Source organism: Crocodylus porosus, unplaced genomic scaffold (genome assembly GCF_001723895.1).
Source record: "Crocodylus porosus isolate Cpor-Errol unplaced genomic scaffold, CroPor_comp1, whole genome shotgun sequence".
NCBI classification, from domain to species: domain Eukaryota; kingdom Metazoa; phylum Chordata; order Crocodylia; family Crocodylidae; genus Crocodylus; species Crocodylus porosus.
This window is the reverse complement of record NW_017728949.1, coordinates 19,975,095-19,997,114: the sequence shown is the minus strand read 5'-3', so window position 1 is coordinate 19,997,114 and position 22,020 is coordinate 19,975,095. Positions and strand designations below refer to the sequence as shown.

The 22,020-nt window shown below is 41.3% G+C and overlaps 1 protein-coding gene across 3 annotated transcripts in view; it reads right to left on the bottom strand.

Annotated features, from left to right (window-relative positions):
* Positions 1-2,207: 2,207 nt before the first annotated feature.
* The window catches only part of DIP2A (disco interacting protein 2 homolog A), a 131,041-nt gene continuing 111,228 nt past the window's right edge, over positions 2,208-22,020 (bottom strand). For all 3 annotated transcript variants that reach the window (XM_019554131.1, XM_019554130.1, XM_019554132.1), the window contains 8 exons: positions 21,065-21,233; positions 18,888-19,058; positions 15,219-15,280; positions 13,425-13,482; positions 10,872-10,946; positions 9,964-10,138; positions 5,715-5,838; positions 2,208-4,255 (listed from right to left, as the gene is read on the bottom strand). In XM_019554131.1, the coding sequence (XP_019409676.1) occupies positions 4,003-4,255; positions 5,715-5,838; positions 9,964-10,138; positions 10,872-10,946; positions 13,425-13,482; positions 15,219-15,280; positions 18,888-19,058; positions 21,065-21,233 (1,087 nt within the window). In that variant the 3' untranslated portion in view covers positions 2,208-4,002. The remainder of the gene's footprint in view (positions 4,256-5,714; positions 5,839-9,963; positions 10,139-10,871; positions 10,947-13,424; positions 13,483-15,218; positions 15,281-18,887; positions 19,059-21,064; positions 21,234-22,020) is intronic.

The following is a 22,020-nucleotide window of genomic DNA, read 5'->3' as shown; positions in this document are numbered from 1 at the left end:
GGGTGGGGGTGTGTGTGTGTGTGTCCTTCACTCCCAAACCACAGCCCTCCCCCTACAGCCCTGCTGCTGCCCCTCACTTCTGACCCACAGTACCCCACATCCTGCCAGGGTGTCCCCCAGGCTCTCACCCCCCACACACTTTTACAAATATCCCCCCCCCACACACACACTTGAAAAATAGCACATCATGATTTACATACCAAATCTTGATTTTTAAGAGTTTGTCTCATGATTTTTGACACAGTGGGATTGGCTGCACTGAGGCAGAAAAGGATCTTGGAGTCATTAGTAATTCCAAAATGAACATGGGCTGCCAATGTGGGGATGCAGTCAGGAAGGCCAACTGCACCTTGTCATGCATCCACAGATGCATCTCAAGCAGGTCCAAGGTGATCCTCCCCCTCTATGCGGCACTGGTCAGGCCGCAGCTGGAGTACCGCATCCAGTTCTGGGCGCCGCACTTCAAAAGGGACATGGACAGCATGGAGAGGGTCCAGAGGAGGCCACTTGCATTATCAGGGGACATCAGGGCAGGCCCTATGAGCGCAGGCTACAGGACCTGAACCTGTTCAGCCTCCACAAGAGAAGGGTAAGAGGGGATCTGATGGCCATCTATAAACTTACCAAGGGGGACCAGCGGGGAACAGGAGAGACCTGTTCCCCCGAGCACTACCAGAAGTAACTGGGAATAACGGCCACAAGTTAACTGAGAGTAGGTTCAGGCTGGATATCAGGAAGCACTACTTCACAGTCAGGGTGGCTCGGATCTGGAACCAACTTCTAAGAGAAATGGTGCTTGCTCCTACCCTGGGGGTCTTCAAAAGGAGGCTAGATGAACACCTTGCCGGAGTCATTTGACCCCAGCATTCTTTCCTGGCCATGGCAGGGGGTCAGACTTGATGGTCTACTTAGGTCCCTTCTGACCCTACCAACCACGAAGCTATGAATACTGGTCTTTGGAAATGTTGGCAGATTGGGGTAACCTAGAAAATGCGTTTTTTGCTGCAAAATTTGTAAATTCAACCAAAAGCTTGCAAAGAACTTTTTTCCAAGTATTTAGTTGGTCTAGTAAAAGCTATCACATCTACCCAAAGAAACTTGCCTGCTTAAATCCAACCTACATTCTCCCATTGACAGCTCTCAGGATATCATGTTATATGCTTCTATTTCTAAAGTTAAGGTTTATTTTAATGCCCTCCCTACTCCCCCTTTTTGCAATCATTTCGGATCAAGATGGACTTCTTTTGGGATACAGAAAGTCGGAGGTGGCCAGAACTCAGCTTCAAGAAATGTATGATTCAATACACAGAGTCCGTGTGAACAGATCTGCAACATACTGCTTAGCAATACGACTTAGAGAAGCTGAATATTTTTAAAGTCTCCGTGACCAGACAGATTCATCCCAGAGTACTTGAGGAACTGGCTGAAGTAACTGCAGAGCCACTGGCTATTACATTTACTTACATACAACGCAGGTTTCTAGAAATTAGCTACTAGAAACTGGGGTGTAAGTCTTAAATGAGGAAATGCAGGAGTTAAACTACCCAGCTCCTCTTCTTGAGTTGGGTGGGCAGCCAGCACTATCTGCTGCATCATCCTGGTAGAGGGTTGACAAAGGCAGCTACAGGTTTTTGCTATGTGTGTTTTCCCCAAGGAAATACTTACAGGCATTTTCAAAGTACACAGCCAACACAGGATCCTGTATTCAGTGGTCTGAGAATGGCCTATAGAGTCTTTAAAATACCTGTCACTCACAACAGCTGCATCCCTCTGATCAAATGATGTTCTTGTCAGACCTGCTTAGTGCTTGACTAGAAGAGTTTAAGGAAGGTGTGGATCTGCTCCTTTGCTAGCTCAAGAGCAGGGATGGTAGAGGAGTTGTATATGGAAGGGTCCCTTCCTGGAAATCTGTATTCTTCCTCCTACAGCACTGAAGTAGACCACGAGAGCTGCTCCAACAGCTGTTGCCCATTGCAAGGATTGAACCTTGAATATGGAGAGTGAACTTTCAAAAGTTCAGCTACAAATAGTTTTAAATAAATTAATAAAAATATCCTACAAGCCATGCTCCTGAGAGAGAAGTGTTTAGCAATTCCCAAAGCAGTGGGATACAGCTGCTATGCAGTGATTTTCTATGTAGGAAACAGTTCATTTTTTATGTGCATGTTCTGATAAAGTCTTACACTGAGCAAATCACATTCCAGGAGTCATTTTAAAATGTTTAATGTGCTTTTTTTAAATCTTACTTTACAAGGCAACTTGTCTCACTGTCACCAATATCTCAATACAAAAATCTTACAATGCTTTATTTGCTAAAAAACTACAACATTAAAATTGGGGTTAGGTAGTTCTTTCCTTTTACCAGCTGTTCTACTACAAGGAATATCCATTAGTCCATTGCTAATGTTGTGGTACTTAATTGAAACAATAAGTTACACAAATTCTGTACATAATTACAGTCATATTAGAGTTTTTAGGGTATGTATCTGTATAGTACATTGCAGTTAAACACCATGAGGGCACAAAGAACTAACTGTCTATGAAAACCTTTTGTTGAAGACTTTATAGTTTAATTAACCAAGAAGAGTCAGTCATTTAGCATTCTTATGTCAGGGGACTGTCAATCCAGCTTTCTTAGGCACTGAACCAGGCAAATTTGCCTTGAAGAAAAGCCTGGCTGTTTTGCCAAACTCATGCATTATTAAAAAAACAAAACAAAATAAAAGAACACCCCCCAACACATAGCCACAAACTCTTTATTAGCTCTATAAAAATAATTATTTTCTAGACTCGTGCTTGTCTTCAAATACATGGAAGTATCTGAATAATTTCACATTCTCTTTCTGAATTAGGTTCACTGAAATATTAGATCAGGCAGAAACTTCAACAGCTTAATTAGTCAACTGTGACTCAACCAACTGGATATTTTAGTTTGAATAAAGGAAGTGTGCCTACATACGACTAAAACATGAAGGTTTATGCCATGGCAGAACCAGCTAGCTTTGATGTTGGATATATTTTTCATGGTGGAAAAATCATTATTCCATAACTTCTGGTGCAGGATACTTTGGGAATAACGTATTGGATGATCATGCTTTTCAGACATTTCCACTAATGATTTAGATTCTATTGGCTTTGGAATGAATAGCTCAAAAACTTGGCATTATGCAGGGTAATAATTAACAGCTTTATACTATGAACACAAGCAATTTTACTATTTAACTAATATGAAATTATGAAAACAAGAAAGCAATTAAGCCTCTTGTAGTAAGTAGTTAAAACTGGATACTAATTTATCTTTCTACAATAAAGTTCACAATATTACAGAATCCATTATGGCACTATTAAGTAAACCTTGTTAAAGATGCAGTATTTGTTTTTGCTTGGTATCAAAAGACTGAACAATAGCATATTTCTGAATTGAGGCTTGGAGTGAGTTGTTTGATCTGAATGGGGATGAGTCAATGACTAAAATAATAAAAAAGGCTGCATTTTAACATCAAACATGTGCAAAATTCCTTGCAATACAGTAGAGGACAAAGTGGAGATATACAAAATCTTGAAAGTTATGTGCCAACAGAGTTATCATATACATATCAAACCAGCACACTGAAGGAAAACTCCAGGATGGTTAACCACAACTTTCATCAGTGTTTCCCGAGTCCTCTTCAGCTGGTGTTTTCTCCAAACCCCAGTCTATGTTTCATTATGCAGTGCATTAAGATACTGACATTCATAATTATTGTAAAAAAAATTGGTCCTTGACAGTTTCTAATACATTTCCTTCAAGAATTCCAGTAATTTCTCAATCCTAATATGGATGTTGTAAATGCAATATTGGGTTTACAAAAGCAAATGCAGTTTGAGAGATGAAGGTCCATGAAGACTGGCATCTGTTATTCTTGGGTCTTCAAGAGTTAAAGAGCACAACAAACTGATAAAGATCTTATTCAGAAAGTCTCTATAATTTTGGTGCTTCAGCCTCTGTGTGGTATTAGGTTTTCACATGTTGTAGGCAACATAAATAGGATCCAATTGGTCAGCTAAAAATCCGTCTCTCAAGTGCATTCGTTGCTTTTCACCACGAGAATTGATAGGAATAACTCCTGGGTCGACAATTACTACAACACCCACTATCAGATAATGTTCTTCCAGAACTACATTTGTTACTAATGCAACTAAGTCCAGTGCTTCCTGCTCCGAGCCTTCTAATTCCACAACCACCACCAGCAAGTTGGTCCATGTAAACACAGCACTGTTGGTATGAAATAAGCATTAATTGTTAAAAGAAAAACTTACATGAATATAATCACTAGAGGAAAAAAAAAAAAGATATACAGAAAAAGTTTTAGGAAAATGCTCAAAATAACCAATATTGTAAATCTGTACAAATGCTAGTGATAAAAGTATTCAAAAGTCAAATGTTAGAGGTGAAGAAATCATCATTCACTATACTTCACGTACACTTTATTACACAGTAATCAGAGAGCTTCTTTAAATTTACCTTTTCTGCTATACAACCAAATGTGTATATAACATGATCATGAATTTAAAGACTATACTTTGATGTGAAACTATAAGGGGAAAGAGTTAAGGACAGAGTTCCTTTCTCAGTTTCGCTTCACATACCAATCCAAGCCTCTCATGTCTTCGTTTAGTATTTCAAATTTAGGTGTTGGGTGAAAACCTAGAAAAGGACTTGAAGGCGGGGGTGGGGGGAAGGAGGGAGTTAATGGTGTGCAAGGGGCTCAGCACCTGGAATACAGATTGGTTGAAATGGAAGCTGCTGATATAGGTACATTGCTTCTCTGAGCACGTAACTTCTGATCTGATGTTGGATGTCCACTGCACAAGTTCACGTGAATGCCTACATGTGCCCAAGTTTGCTCACTCTTCAAATCAGGAAGACAACTATGTCAATAACTGGTTTTGGTGCTTTATGTTTCAGACAGTCATGCATGTTCAAGAAAGCGGCTAGACTATTTTAAGTGGCAACGATACAGCTTCCTGCAACCCCTTTCATTCCCCCACAAGTCAAATAGCTGAAGACATTTTGCTCAAACTTTCAATCACAAATAACACTTTCAGGTAAAGATCAGAACATGGAAAATTTCAGCTCTCAAAAGATGGTAGATTAAAAGGAAGGTATAAAATCAGAACATTGATGTGCTCATGAAACTTGGTAAAACTACAGAATTGTCAAAAAGCTCAAAAAGAATATGCCAGGAAAAAGAAATCTGCACAGGTTGACCAATAATTTCAAACTCGATTTGTAATTCAAATTATTCTTAAAGAGTCTTCTTCAAAGTGACTTAAAAATGTCCTTTTCTTAATTGAGCATTAAATCAAATCACCTGAAATTTATGGTACAAGATGTAACAAATAAGGTATAAGGCAAGGACAAGTGTAGCAGTTTTCCACAAACTACAATGTGCATTCATTATAGAGATGCAACCTATTGATAAGATTATGGAAGGCCAGAACTGAAGCTTGCTAATACACCATCTCCTTTGTGGATGCAAAATTTTTTTTTCTTTCACCACTAGTTAATGTAATTTGCAAACAATTTATTTTCTAGTGGCAAAAGTACAAACACATTAGATGTTAAAAAACATGGGAAGCTGCCAATGTGGTAGTATGTGTTGCAAAATTTGTGCTCTGCCGTTTAAAAAAAAAATAGGAGACAACAAACAAAACTTGTTTTGAATTCTTACCATTCAGCAATGCTCTTATGTGCTCTAATCACTGAAGTCTCAATATCAATGGGATGATATCTCATTCCTCTCAGCTCCAGCGTTTCATCCAAAGAGCCTACCACATACAAAGCATCATGCCTCTCTGCAAAACAGGGAAGATATTCAGGGTATCAACAGAACATGAGGAACAGAAGTTCTCAATTCGTATGTATTTACATTCATTAACTGCCCTCAGTCTCATGACTTCCTAGGAGAAGTGGCATTCATTGCTGCTTCTCTGGTAGAACTGTTTTTGGAGCCAGTCTAGTAATCCTTTTACTGACTTGTGGTGAGAGGAGTTAGATGACTGGAAATAAAGAGGTGGGTCATCATATCCAATACCCTACTATAGCAGACAGGTATCATAAAATTCTTTTCACAAATTGGTCAAGCTCCACTACAAAACCTATTAGGAACAAAGGAAGATAAAAATCTACCCAAAACCTTGGTGCTGGAATAGATAGGAATCCAAAGCATCAAGCCAGACTGTATACATTTACTTTTTGCCAGCACATCTTTTAGTTTAAAACAGCTCATCTACCCCCATGGTATTTATTCCCCTGAGAGCAAGCAGAACCCCTCCTAGCTTTTGTTTTGCCAGGCTAAGCAAGCCAAGGTCTCTTAATCCCTTTTCAAATGATCAGCTCCCTGATCATCTTAGCAGCTCTGCTCCACCTGATCCAATCTGAATTAATCTTTCTTCTCAGGACCTGTTTCAGCAATCTCCCAAATTGTACAATCATGTAGTTACTCATTATATAGGCATTAATCAAAACAATAATTCTGTAATTTAAATTAACAATCGTGATATTTGAACTCTTTTACAAAAGCAGCATTTTAAATGAGTTTTTCAAGAGTTAGATTGATGACTGCTGACTGTACTGTTGCATTTCTGTTGTAAAATAACCCACCTACTTCTCCACAGGAACTATAGTTCTTTGGAACATGTTACATTCTGATCTTTGGGGTGCAAGTATGCTTCATGTGCTCGACATTGGTTTCTTCTTTTTTCCATTCATTCGTTTGCTTATGTACTAAGTAGCGGAATTTGTGCTGCTGAGCCTGCACCATTTCTCACTCTCCAGGCTACAGCAGCCATGGAGATCAGAGGGAGGAGACTCTTCCACTGCCCCTCAGTTCTTTTGCCAAAACAGAATCCTAGACACAGGGATTTTGGTTATTAGATACAAAGGATGGGCTCCAAAATCAGCGGGGATCAGCACACGTCAAAGAACAGAAATTACAGGAGATGAGCAGTCATGCTTTGAATTCCTGCCAACAGATTCCACTTCCTGTTTTCTCAACAGGATGGGTTTGCTTGACCAGGTTTCAGTTGTTAGAAGCTTGCAATGAAGAGCAGCGTGCTGGGAATGGTCAGACAGATCTCCAGATCTCTCCCCTTACACATCTTCAGCATCTTACAAAGGAATCTAGAAGTTGTGGAAGGCCTTCTTGAATGTGTCCTGGCATGACCTAGATTCCTAGAGGGTCCTCAAGAAAAGGAACAGACTTCTTTTATCAGAGGTGCATATCTTTTTGGGAGACTGGATCTTTTTTATGTTGCTCCAATGGAATTAGGACCAATGGATATCTGAAGACATTCCTTGGTTACTCCAGGAGTGAAAACTGGTATGAGGCCAATGGAAAAGTTGGTCAGAATCATAAATGGCTTTAGTGCCAAGGATGAAGTACCCAAGCACAGAGGTGTGTATTGAAGGTCTTTGTGTCAGAGTGCACAGTGCTGGAAGCAGTACGACACTTTCAAGATAAAGAAACCGTAGCATTGATTAGGCTGGCTCTTCAATGCTGGAACATCAGAAAGCATCTTAGAGCTATGGATCTTAAATGAATGGTCATATCTATAAAACTTTCGTTTCTTGCTTGATCCTTGCATTTAATCCTCAGGAAGTGCATACATAACCTTCTTCCTCATACCTGACAGCATCATAGCCATGAAAAGTCTATGTATGGGAAGTCAGTCTGAAGGACACAGAATGCCAAATGGCTGGTACTGAGGTGGGCAGAAGCTGTCAACTGCTTCAGCAAGAATAAATTTCAGGTATGCTCTCTGGACTTGAGGGTTGTCTTGAAGGACAAATAGCACATCAAACAGTGGTCTGAAACATATCTTTCCCTCAAGCAACTGACCACTTAGACTAGCTGTAATACACTGGCAAGGCACAGTAAAACAATGGACAGAACTTAAATTTGGAAAACTACCAGAAAGGACAGGGTACCCTCAGTTAAAGAAGTGGAAAATGATGTGGAACTGTGTCTTGGGCAAATACTACCTTCCCTTTATTTAGCTTTAAGTAGTAGGGGATAACCAAAAAATTTAACTATAAAGCAGCAGAAATTCCTCAGGTAGGAAAGATGGATACTGGGGATGCTCAATCATGAAGCACAGATGGTGAGAAGCAACTTGGTTGTAGCCTCTTACTTACTTGGCTATAGCACGAGAGGTGGAGGTACAGCCAAAACATATATTATTTGAGCTCATACATGTTGCGTGCATGCATACCACTGTATTCAAGCTCTTGAAGGAGGATTCCTTTTACAACAAAGTTTATAACAACTCATGTATTAAGATTCCTTTTGTTAAAGAAAGCAAAGTACTTGTCGCAGGGCACTTAAGCGCCCTGCATCTAAAATGGAAGCGACCCGTGAGAGACCCCTAGTGGTGAGAAGGGGGAGGCTCAGCTGCCAGTCATCAGGGCAGCACAGGTGTGGGTTGCTAAGACAACCAGTTTGGTCAGCTGACTGGAAGGGGGCAGGGCCTGGCCTATATAAACAAGCCAGGCTGAGGCCAGAGGTCAGTTCCCCTCTGGCAGTTGAGGAAGGTGGAACTCTGTTGGAGCAAGCAGAGCAGAGAAGCCTGATGGTCTGAGCAGTTTCTGCATGAGGATACTGGGTGGAGGAAACCCTAGTAGGGATATGGATGAAGGTTAGCCAGTCGGCTTCGAGTTTATGTTGTAGCCCAGGAGCGGGAGTTGTCTGTTTGTTGTTGTATAAGACCAGAGGACCAGGTGAGGCTGTAGGCGTTGGAGGAGGCCTCATAGGGGCTCCATGGTAGCATGGGGACCCAGTGCCGGAGAGGGTGCTGCGTTTTGGGGTGTATCGACCCCGGCCCCGGTGTGGGCAGTAATCGGGAAGGTAAAGCCCCAGTGGGGTGCAAGACCCGGAAAGGGGGTCTGGAGGCCAGGCACGGCTACAGCCACCTGAGCCTCGATTGTGAGGAGCCCAGTGTGGGCACAGGCCCTGAGAAGGGGGTTTGGGGGGGGCCCAGGCACGGCTACGGCCACCTGAGCCTTGTTTGTGGGAGGCCCCAGTGCGGGCGGGGATCGCGGAGACAGGGAGAGGCTCCAGGGTGGGCTACGGAGACGAGGCAGAGGACCCGTAAGGGCAAGGGTGATTGTAGGACCCACGCGTGGCCCCTGAAGCTTTAGTTGCAGTGTTATCGAAGGCAGGGCACAGACTGGGACGTTGCAGAGCAATGTGCCAAGGAGGGTAAGAAGGCAGCCTCCCTTTAACAATATTTACCATCAAAGACATGGCTGGCGAGATAGAGAGGGTGTATTTGGAACTGATTTGGCATGGTAGGTAGGGGGCGCTAGGGGAGCTCATGGCACCCCTAGGTCCCGCCCTGTCACAGTACTAAAGATAGGCCTGGGGTTTTTGTATTCTACTCGAATGGGAAAATACTCTTTTCTGCTGCCTTTTTATGTTCACGTAAATATTTTTATTTTAAAAATGAAACCTTATATAGAGATTCACACTTGATTTTCTAATCTGGAAAAACTATGAACATTTTTGGTCTCCATCTCGAAAGAGCAGAATTAGCAATCTCACAATCAGGAGAGGAATATTAGGCATCACTAATAGTTCTGCTGCTTTCTCAGCTAAGTGCAAAGGGAAAAATATGCATCTGATATGCCTATGTCATTAGGTCCATGCTGTCAATTCAAAATGTAAAAAAGCAAGATGATCACATTGTAAAAGTCATCCCGTGGACATATACATTACCTATTTTGCTTGATCATTCAGAATCAGTAGAGTCAACAAAAGCATGCACATCAAGGCCCAGAATTCCTGTGGGACTGAGCCAATCAGAATCATGCAAGAACAGACTTTCATTCTCTACAAGCTTACTCTCTGTAGCCTAGTTACATAAAGGGTTACACACCTGTGCATATTAGAAACTATACCAAGATCTTTTTTCCCCCCTCACCTCCACTGGCATCAGTCAGTTCAGTTCTGCGCAGAAAACCCAGGTACCCAGTCCGTGCCCATATTGTCTGAGTGTCTCCAAAACTCAGCCGAGCACTGAAATGGTCAGCGTGTAGTGCCTCTTCTCCATAGACCGTGTAGTAACCTGTAGCATTGTGGGGACTACTCACCCAGATCTAAACCAAAAAAAAAAGTAACCTCAGTGTAACAGACCAAGTGGTATGTTGCTACAAACAGACAGCAGAATTTCTTGATAGAACAGACATCTGTCACACTGGCAGTCTTGTTGCCTGAAAATGCCAGGTATTACTTCCTTAAAAGAATTTGTTTTTGCTACATGGAAAACTGAACAAATAAGAATGGACTGGAGATTCTGTGCATGTAGCAAAAGTACACTTCAGAAGACAGCAGAGTTCAATTAAATGGATTTATTTCAGCTTGATGCAGGGACAGAAATTTATTTTAAAAAGGCATCTTCCATCAACAGGGCTTCTTGTTTCAGATAAGACCCCTTCCCCCTATGGAGTATGTAATACCAATGTAGGCAATTTGCTTTCTTTGTAAAAACTGATCTGTAAAAAAATCAGGAAGTACATTTACTTAGCCATTACTTTGCATTGATAAAGACGCACCATGATGAAAAAAACTGGGACATTCTTTGCCAACTGACTGCTAAAGAGGTTCAGATCAGCAAAAAACAATGCCTCAAGGTGCAGAATGGAGAAAGTCTGGAAGTCTGCTTCAGCACACGACAGAGTTCCAGCTAACATGGATATGGATAACTCTCTCTGCTAAGCCAAGGAAGTTATTTTTCCATTTTGCCATCAGGCATGCAGAAATTTACTTTTTTAAATCTAAAAAAAAAAATCACTGCAGATGTTAGTGGCTACACAGGCATTAAATGTTTACCTCTCCTAAATGTGAATCTCCTAGAGGTCCTTTTGTTTCAGTATGTGCTATAATAACCTTTACCCCAGGCAGAATCTGCAATAGGAAACAAATATTTAAAAAATGTACCTAATATCACCTCTATCTTAATTGATTTAGTGCTACAATATTTGCACTACCATAATTCTAACCTCTCTCCCCCTCACCTCTTGTTCTGTATAAAGGGTGAAGCGTGAGGGCAGAGCAGGGGCAGACAAAATATAGCCCATAGGCTGAATCCAGCCTGCCATCCAGCCCATGGGTGGGCACCCACTGAGCCCTGCCCATGTCTGCTGGGCCACTGCGCTACGCTCCCACCCTTGTGTGCACAAGAGCCCTTGCCCTGGCCACGGCGCAGTGTCCAGGTGGGGTTATTGCTGCTTCTGCTGCAGCCACCCAGGGTAGCAGATAGGGAAGCGGAGACAGGAGAGGGGAAGCTGCAGCTGGGTGGGAGTACAGGGCCAGGGCCAGCAGAAGCGCAGTGCCCAAGGCATGGGACCACCACCTCACTAGGTGTGGGGAGTGCAGAGCCTGGGTTGGCCCAGTTCCATTGTGCAGGGCTCCCCATGGTTCATGTGCAGCTCCTGGGACTCGTGCACCACTGTGGGGAACCCCTGCCCGATGGAGCCGGCAGCCTTCCCCACCCTCTGCTGCCACTTGCAGCTCCCAGGACGCTGTTGGAAGTGGCAGGGAGTCCCATGTCATGGAGCCAGGCCTGTCAGCTCCACTCCCCACTTCCTTGTGGAGTCCTGGGAGCTGCATGTGGCATCAGGGAGTGGGACCAGGTTGCCATCTCCATCACACAGGGCTCTGCCCTGCATGATGGAACCAGGCCAGCCTGGCCCTGGTCCCTGCTGCCACATGCAGCTCTTGGAACTGGCCAGAGCCACGTGCCACTGGGGGCTCTACCTGTATGGGCCATGTGTGACCCGAGGGCCTGTCACCTGCTGCTGCCAGGGGTGGGAGCTGTGCCATGGGGAGGTGCCCACATGCACACCCCACCATACCCAATACCCATGTACACACACCTACACACGCCCTGAGACAACCACATCCTCCCTCACACCCCACCCCACATACAATATGCAAGAGTAAGATTTGATTTTGAGCTATTATAAAATCATCTCTATATACACTATGCAAACACATGTAAATCATGACAAAAATATTTTTTGAAATATAAATTTTAAATGTTATAGTAGGCATTTGATTTTTAGCTTTAGTATATGATCTTATTATTATTTTTCTGGTTTCAAGATGGCACCCCCCTGGAGTACTTCTGGGGCAAGGGGAGGGATATCCAGTGGCAAAGGTCAGGGGGTGGGACTTCTGGTGCCAAGACAGCAACAAAGGGGCAGGGCTCCTGTCAAGGAGCAGGGCTACCCTTGTGACCCTCGACAGCTCACCAAAACTCATTAAGTGGCCCTTCACCTGAAATAATTGCCCACCCCTGCCCTAGAGTGAGGATCTGGGCTGTGCCAGTAAAGGAGGAAGAGAGAACTTGCTTCCCACTCTTGGGTGGGGCTGAAACTGTCCTTTGATACTGGGCTGCTTTAAGTGGTAAAGCAGGCCCTGGAGGGTCCTCTGAGCAATAGCAGGATCTCCAGAACATTACAGGCTGCCACTCTGCTGCATCTCTCTCTTGCCTTTACCAACAGTCTCCAAAACCATCCTCTGGCTGTTCTCTGTAACACCTGTACTGGGGGAATTTTCTTCCAAGTGGATTTGGGATTTTATAGCCCTTGTATGCTTCTCCAACATTTTTACCCAGTGGAAAGAGGCTGGAGTGGGGTGTGCTGGCCTCAACCTAGGAAAATTTGTCCACTGTCCAATTCATCTCCTACTTCATGATTTTACCTCAAACTCCTAAACAGATTGATTTAGGACTTGGCTTATTCTTTAGGTTGCAAGAGATGTACAAAAGATGTCTGAACAAAAGGAGTTCAGTAACTTGAGTTCTGTGTGCATATATTAATGATGAAAACTTATGAGAACAGTTTTTAAACACATAAAGCTAGTATATTCAACTGAACTCTCATACATATCAATCAATCCTTTCCAGATCAGTGGACCTCCTACCATAGCAGTATCAATTATTTTGCCACTTCCAGAAAATAAAGGATGACCCAGTTATGTTCCAACTTTTCAGAAAAACAAACAACCCTCCCGCCCCCTCCCCCAGGGACTGAGATCAAGCATTGAATCTGTTAGCCAAAAAGGAACTAAGATGTTTAAATTGGAAAAGAAGAAAGAGGAGGGGGCAGTAGGGTTTATGCCAGAATTTGGTATGCAAGCTTAGCTATACTGTGCACCAGATAAAGTACTACATCTTGCCATTTACTTAGGATAAAACATGAATTTATTTTGAATCTTGGGGGCTGTATTTCTGTGACACAATATTTACTTCTCAGCTTAGAAAAATATACTTTATGCCACAAGAGAGACGCATCAAAACAAAAGTGGGAGACTCAAAAAGAAATGAAGTGTGATATAACTTTAGTTAGGCTGCACCATCCAGCTACATCATTTACTTACCTTTCCAGACTCCATCAATGGCAAACTGTGTGGAGACCCCCTCTCTACCAAACGTACTCTGAAAAAGCAAGTAGATGATGTATTTACTTAACTAGATATATTCAACCTTACAGCAATGTTAAAAAAAGTTAAAAATTACACTGGGCCAGTGTTGACCAAGGTACTATTTCTGTGGCAACACCTATGCTCAACTGTCTCAATAGTGCAAGCTGATAATTAAGTGAAAACCTTAGAGAGCTTAAGTGGTGCTCACAGTGCTTCTGTGGCCTTTTAGGAGTGCTACAAGAGCATCAAAAGCTCATTTAAAGAGCAAAGCTAGGAACTGCAGCAACTGCACTCACAGCTGCTTCAACTGGAGGCAAACACAACAAGGACAACACCAATGCATGTTATATTAGACCTTGCTAATGCCTGCACAGTGTGGGAATTTCAAACAGATTTGTTTCAAACTAATGCAAATGAACTTATTCTGCTATTGTGTCACAACAAGGAGGCTGGCACCTACATCTCAGAAGGAACACAGTCTTCTAGCATGATAATGGCATCACCTAACTAAACAAAGAAGGAACTGCAAGCTTCCTGCAGAGATGAAAGACAGGTGAATGACTTGCTCTCTTATAGCTCCAGCCAGCTGGCAGCTTCCTCTGCATCTGCATTATCACTTTTGTTGGAATTCTCATGGAAAACTCTTGGCCAGCCTCCATGGGGTTATAAATGACAACCTAAGTTAAATGTCAAAAAGAACCTGGCAAGTGAGCTAGCATACACAGAATGAACTGAGTTACCATGGTAGCATTACTTGCACTGTCTAAACATTCAGTAAACGAGCAAAATGAAGGTCACCACAAAGCTAGAAAATGTGCGTAGCAGGAAAAGCAACTCTCAATGGTGTGAAGGAAAGCAACCAATTCCACTGCCTCAACATGCACTATTTTATATTGCACCCCGCCCCACAATCTAAGGACCACAGTTGACCCTGATGTAAACTGGAGTGAGGTTCACCTTCCTCCCCATTGGCTGAAATAAAGCACTATTTTAGGCCAGGGGTTAATCTGTTCTTAACAGACTCACACTTCTATGCAAGACTTAAATTACTATTTTGCGCTCCAACTAGTACGGGATAAAGAGAGAGAAAGTTATCGCACCTTGTGCCGATTTGGTCAAATGCCACAGTGAATGATACTTCTTACAATCATACCCTGACTGTGATTCAAATCTCAAGGTTTAAATATACTGAAAGTTAGAGGCAATTAGCACTGATTAAGGCAAGTTACAGCTCTGGAGTTAACACTGTTTATACATTATCAGCTTTAATGTATGAATGTACATTAACGTATGAATGTAGAGAACATGAAACACAGATGTTCTTTTTTTCTGAAGTAGGTACAGAAATTGATATGAATATGTGAACCAGTAACATTACCACAGTATTTTAAGACGAGGATGAGTAAATGTGCAAACGTATTTTCTACAGCCAGGCAGCATAGTTATTCTAAAAGGAGTTAAAGGGAAAACTACATCGGAAAAATCAGGGATTGGTGGGAGGGAGTAGATGCTGAGAAATGTGAATAAAACTGGAATGCAGCTGGGGAAAACAAGCAAGTGAAAGGAAAAGTTGGCTCAGGTTAGTGTCGGGGGGTGGGATGGGTCATGGAAGGATCTGGCAGGATGGGGTTGTTTGTCAGGTAATGACAGTGATCAGGGGTTAACAAGTATACTGTGCTATGTCAGGGCAATAATGAGAACAAATATATTTGTCTGTAATGTTCTGGAAGCAAATCTTATCCTCTGTACCTGTCATGTCGAAGTGCTCTCATGTCTACGTAGACTGTTGTTGGATCTGGCCCAGCAGTTCCCTGACAATAAAGAGGGGGAAACAATTTTAACATGAACCAAAACTTTTCATTTTTTTTTTTAAAGAAATTAATTAACACATATTCCTCTTTGTCGCTAACAGTCACACAGTATTATCCACTAGAAGAACAGAATAATGTTCTTCCTACACTGTCCATCATGCAACTTTGGTTTTCATATATTTTTTAAACAGATACAGAACTGAAGTGCACATTTACACATGGAAGTGCCGAAAGGTATCAACTCTTATTTTGGTTCTTGTACATTCAACTGAAAAAAAAGAAAAAGAAAAAAAAAGAAAGGTGGGGGTAAACAACACAGGACATTTAAAGCATTTAAGAAAACTCTGTACAGGTGTAGCCCCTTTTCTCAATTTTTTTTAATCCATAGATTTGTCAAATTGTTATATGATCCACAGTTATAAAAATATTAGTTAACTAAGTACTGCAGCTACTTGAGCTACAGTATTTTCATGGCTATTATAAGCTAGGGAAGATAGAAACACAAGTTACTTTCTACTGGAGTTAGTGTGCTGCCTTGTGAGGAATTTTGTTGAGTGGTTCCTAGACTTAAAAGGCAATCTAAGCCAATGAACAAATTGTGCACAGCACACCTTTAATTCCAATACTGCTTAATCTTGGAGCAGTTAAAATGTATTAAGAAATGCTCCTTTGACCAAAAATTAGGTAAAAATCCATCTGTTTTTATCTCTTCCCTCCACCCCCACCAAACACAGTGCAGTTTCTCATTATGGACAGAGAAAAGACCAGATTCTAATTTTCTCAAGGTTATAGGTCTGGAATTGAAATCAGCACTTTCAATATGCCAACAGTCCTACATGCTCTGTAACACCACTGATAGGCAGTCTGTAGGCTGTGCTCTGTACATGACAATACCTCTCTCTTTAGCCAGGTTAAGAATGTGCACTCCATCTCTGGGAATGAACCACTAAACTCATACTATCTCCGATTTACCCACATTCCTGTCTGTTGAACAAACTTGATTTACTGTCAAGGGAACTCTGTGAGCAAAATAAAGCTATATTAAATTGAAAAACAACCCCCAAACCCCTCACTGATTCAAGTAGAAGCTCCTTCAAATAGTTGCATTTATTTACAGTGTATGCACTGAAAATGACTGACTTCAGGACATTACAAGCACACACATGCATCACTATACCTGTTCAGCCAGCTTGCCCAGCCTGTTTGGCTGACAGAGGGACCACAAACAGAAGTAACAGAGGCCAGCAAAGTGTGTGAAACAGAGAAGAGAGCAAAGAAAAAATACAAACAAAGAGGCACAGGAGACATGAGATACACACAGTAAGATAGAAACAAAAAAGTCATACTATCTTTGAACAAAAAGTAATGAATTCCCTTTTCAGATTTCTGAAAGGACTGACTTGAGTTTTTTAAATGACTAATCTGGAAACATGTCTAAATCCCATATATTAACTAGGTACCAGATTAAAGCACAGAACCTGTCATACTTACTGATGCATCATACCTCCTTTCCCTATCTATGAGTACTTTAGGTTATTTATTACTTTAAAGGGACTCTTGCAGTAAGCTGACCTATTAAAACAGGAATATGTTATCTCCTTATTTCCACAGTAACTTGTAATTAATAGATTCATCTTGGACACCATATCAATACCCTTATAAAGAATAGTGCAGAATGAGATATTGTGAGTTGCAGATTTTATTTTGAGTGGCAAGGGGAAAACAAGAACAACTTTAAAAACTCCTTTCAATAATAATATACAGTGGTGAGATCAGGATGGGTTAGAGGAAGTTTTAACAGCCCATACTGCCCAATTTTTGAAAAATATTTAAAGAAAACTATTATATCATGAGTTTAGAAATGGAACTGTTACCACTAAATACATATTTCCAGTGAAAGAATATGAATTATGACACTCCTGTCTTCCCTGACTTGCAAACTTAGTAAGCAGGGTGTTAGCAAAGGTGCTTGAAGAGGTAACTCTGTGAGAAGTCTGGATTTCTTCCTTCTTTATTCCGATGGTATTATTCAATGTGCCCAGTTCACAAATGAAATTCTCAACTGGCCAAATTAGTTTTGCCCTCCCTCTTTTTTTACATATGTTGGTGAAGACCTAAAAACAGTAACCTAAAGTTGGTCTCCTAGATCCTTATGTTGACATGTAAATAACATCATAGAAACCCACCTTTAGGCCCTCAGGGTTTAAGATATTATGCCCAACCCTATTTAAAGTATTTCTACATAGCTCATTCTTTATTTAAATAGCATCTCCTCTGTGTTATGGGATTTTGAAACTGAATGAATATAAAAGCTTGTAACCGTTTACTTTCACATCAAATGGTTACTAAAATTATATTGCTTATGCCTTTTTACTTTTGTGTCCAGGTCTCTCTATTTCCCTCCATCTGTCCAAAAGAGATTATGTAGCTCTAATGAGCAATTATAAATAACAGTGTATTCAAAAGGTTGAGACTTATAGTTTCTCTCCTTGTGGAAACACCCAGAGTGATAAAATTCTACAATGTTCCCAAGCAAAACATACCTTCCCTCTTTTACTGTAACATGCCAAAAAATGCTTGTATTTGTTTTAGATCTACATTCTTTGGTATGTGATCCACAGAGTATGTTCACTGGCTGATTGCAAAGAATTTCCAACTTAAGCCTTGAAACCTGAAAAGCATTATGTGCAAGCTTAACTGTATGTGTGCAAGCAGTCCCCAAGACTTCTATGCAACTCCTCACGTACATACAGATGAGCCTAAAAGTTGGGTGATGAATTTATATTAAACTAAGCAAAGTTAAATTAATCTATTGGATTACTAAAGTTCTATTCTGCCAGGGGAATAGCACATTCATGTGGTTAAACAGAATTAGATTTTAATGTGGTTAAATTAGCCACATGAAATTTAATTGGGATGGAAATACCAAGCAACCAAAACAGAACACTCCACAGCACTGAATGCCTCCCCTCCCCAGTGGACAGAGCTGCGCACTGCAATACATTCCTTATTTTTCTGATTGTGCTTTATACTGGAAAAAGTCAACATGGTAAGTAAAAGCAAAGGAAAAAAAATTCATATGCCACATTCCTCATTTTGTATTTTTCAAGAGAAAGAGCAGTGTACAACCTATCCACTCAACTATCTTTAACATGGAGTTCTTATTTGAATAGCCATCACATACACAAGGCAATTTCCGATTGATCAAGTTTATCCATAATCCCAGAAAGCTAGAAATAGCACTGTGTGAAATATTTATGATGTTCAGCCATAGGAATTATGCATTTATTTTAAATACTTTGCTTTTTCTTAGCAGAAAGAAAACAATATTTTTACATAGATTTTTTTGTGTTAAAAGATAACTATTATTAATCGCTACATAAGAACCTGTTAAATACTCAAAGTCCCTCACCCTAATCATGCAAAAAAACTTCTGAACTCCTTTTGTTGATTTTGTAGGAAAGCAAACTGGGATACTGTGGCATAAAAGTCACTTGTAAAGTTCAGCAGAAAAAATACATATTCAATGTACAGCTGATGTGATTTTCTACAAAGTTTTACAATCAAGTAGCACTTATTAGAAGACACACAGTCTGTCTGATCTCACCTGTAAGCAAATTGCTACGTTGACCCTGCACCCAAACGTGGTGCTCACTGCACGTGCAGAGAGGCCCAGATCTTTGAACAACTTTGAGAAGGACTGTGTTAGTGCAATCCTTGGTCTCTCTTCTGCAACCACCATACATGTTCGTACACAGGACAGGTTAACTCCTTTCATCTGTTTGAGAAGTTAGGCAGAGGAGGAAAAGGTGAACAAAATGCCTTATTTATCTGGACATCAGCAATTCCTAGAAACAGAAGTCATCTGAAAGTTGATTTTCAAAAACAACAGAAAAACAACAGCACCTGTGGCATCTTCCTCCCAGAACAAATTAACTACAGTACAACTGTATCTCTGGCACATGTTCATGCATACAACCAGCTTAGATTAGGGGTGTTCAACACCTAGCAGATGGGACAGATCCAGATCATGGACCCACATGATCTGGCCTACAGAGCTCCCCAGGCATCTGAAAATTTGGTGGGGGGAGGAAGGCAGACTTAGTGCGCTACCACTCCCCCACTCCCAAATTTCCAAGCCTTGTGGACCAGATGACATGGCCCTGTATGTGGCACGTGTGGGGCCTGATCTGGCATATGTGGGGCTGAAGCTGCAGGTTGATTTTGCATCTGCAGGACTTGGTCTTGATCCAGTGTTTAAAGGGCCAGTGCTGGGTCCACAATATGTTGTGTGGGACTGGGATTGGGCCTGGGTCCTGTGTGTGCTGGCTTGGGCCCATAGACTAGATCTGGCCTGTGAACCCACTCCACCATACTCAACTGGCCTTCAGGGACAAAAGGTTGGGCACCACTGGCTTAGATAGATTCTATAACCAAAATTCTGAATTACTAAATCGTCTCCATAGTGGGAGCTGTCCCACTACTGCCATACCTGAGTTTCTTTAAAACTAAATAATGAATTTCAGTCAAGAAATGTTTAGCTCAAACAGGTACTATAAATGCATGTGGAGTAAGATGAAGAAAGTAATTTATTACTTTTGTAGAAGAACATACAAAATTGTGGATCTCTTTCGTAAGTTTAAAACAACTATAAGGGCAAGAGACCCATGGTGCTAAAGTGTAACTTTCCCAGAAATAATTCCAATATCTAGGCAATTTTGTAAGAGAGACTGATCAGCTTGATGTGTTGGTATAAAACAGTGGTGCTCAACCTGTGGAGGTCTGTGAAGCTGGTGTAAATGGCCTGTCACTGGCATGCACGTCAGTGCAAGTGAACACTTCTGCCACTCATCTCCCTTCCCCGCTGCTGAAATCAGCAACAGGAGAAAGGAGGTATAATGTGGATACCATTTTGGGATTTAGGAGACCATTTGATTGCAAGTCAAAACTGAATTCATGACAGCAGATTCGAAAGTTTGACTTGCAATCAAGTTGCTAAAAGGATTCTTCAGCTAGTAAAGAGCACAGTAATATTCCAAAGCACAGAGCCTTGGTAGTGAGAATGAACTGGAGAAGGGAAATCTTATATAACAAACTTAACAAACCATATCACAACAGGGTAGAGAAGCAGGTATATTTTCTATATGCACACAAGAAACAAACTGCTGCTGAATGAATCCAAAGGGAGGATGAGCCGGACAAAGATATATACATTAGTTTGTGTGGTACATAAGCAGTACATCACACCAGATGCACAACACTATTAACCTTGTATTGGACAAGGTATTTCTAGAATCAATTGGTAAACCTGTGTTCTTGCCAAATCCCAAAGTTAAGATTTATCACCTGGAACAGATTCCATTTTCATATCTGTATTTGCCTACAACTAAGAAAGCAGGTTTATGATTCAAAACATCCATTATGGCAAATTCAGACATGGGGGAAAAAATTAACCATTCTTTTTCCTTTAGTCAGGGAAAGTTTGATAAATTTGCTGAGTATTTCCCCAAAAAGTTCAGAAAGAAAAAAGCTTTTTAAATTGTCATCAAAGCATAGAAATATCAAGTGCGAAATGTGGTTTTTCTTTTCAGAAATTCGTGAGCAAGTGACAGCTAGCTGCAGTCTCAAACAAAGCATGTTTGGGGGGGAATAAACCATAATTAAATGCCTTCAGATATTTCATGGAGGAGCCACTTTTTCAGTTGATGATGTGAAACAAAGGGCCAGAACTGAAGAAATATACTTAACTGTGTATTAATACATATAAAAATAAAGTCTTCTTACCCGGAGAACGTCTGTCTGTGTTCCAAGGCCTTTGGTGCACATCTCCATGACAGAATAAGAGCAGAAAGTGACACGCACTTTGTACTGACTTACAGCAGACAACCACAGAGATACATTGCTCTCCAGTTCAAGAGGAGGGACTAAAATGGACTGATGTCCCGAATATACACTATCCGCATGGAAAAGAATACACAAAAATGAAGTAGACTTTAACTATGCCGAACAAATACAATAAAGTATACGCACATTCTGGGCACTTTGTTTACTCTGACCTTTCACAATACAGCTGATATCCCATCATCTCCTTCACACACCCACACACACAGTCCCTTCTACTACCTTTCCCAGGCCTCTCTCAGAAACAGCAAGTTAAAGGTATTTAAAGAACCATCATAGTATACTGCCCAGTGTCACACTCATGCCTTCCATTTCTACAAGATACATGTATGCTCCCCTGCTGTCTAAAACAAGCCTGCTGTTCAGTACAGATCTGCTCTGGATGTCATGATAGGAAACTCCCTCCCAATCTCTGCTGTAAACAAACCCATTTCCATTTCCATTTTGCTTTTTGCACTGATGGAAGAGGGCTAGAGCACCTGGGGGATGCTGTTTGTGACATGGAGCCAGTGCATAGTAAAGCAGCAAGAATACAGGGGCAGGAGGGGACTCAATCTTTCCAGTGAATACAAGTAACACACTTAGAAGTGGTCTTACCAAAGTGTTGGACATTAGTTTATTCCTAGGTTAAATTCATACTAGTATCTACTACTTTCCTTGTGCCTACACAAGGAAACAAGCTAAATTTTCCCTCAGTAAAAAGTTTCATAGTTTCTAGGGTTGGAAGGGACCTGAGTAGATCATCTAGTCCGACCCCCTGACATGGCAGGAAGGAGTACTGGGGTCAAATGATGCAAGGTGTACATCTAGCCTCCTCTTAAAGACCCCCAGGGTAGGAG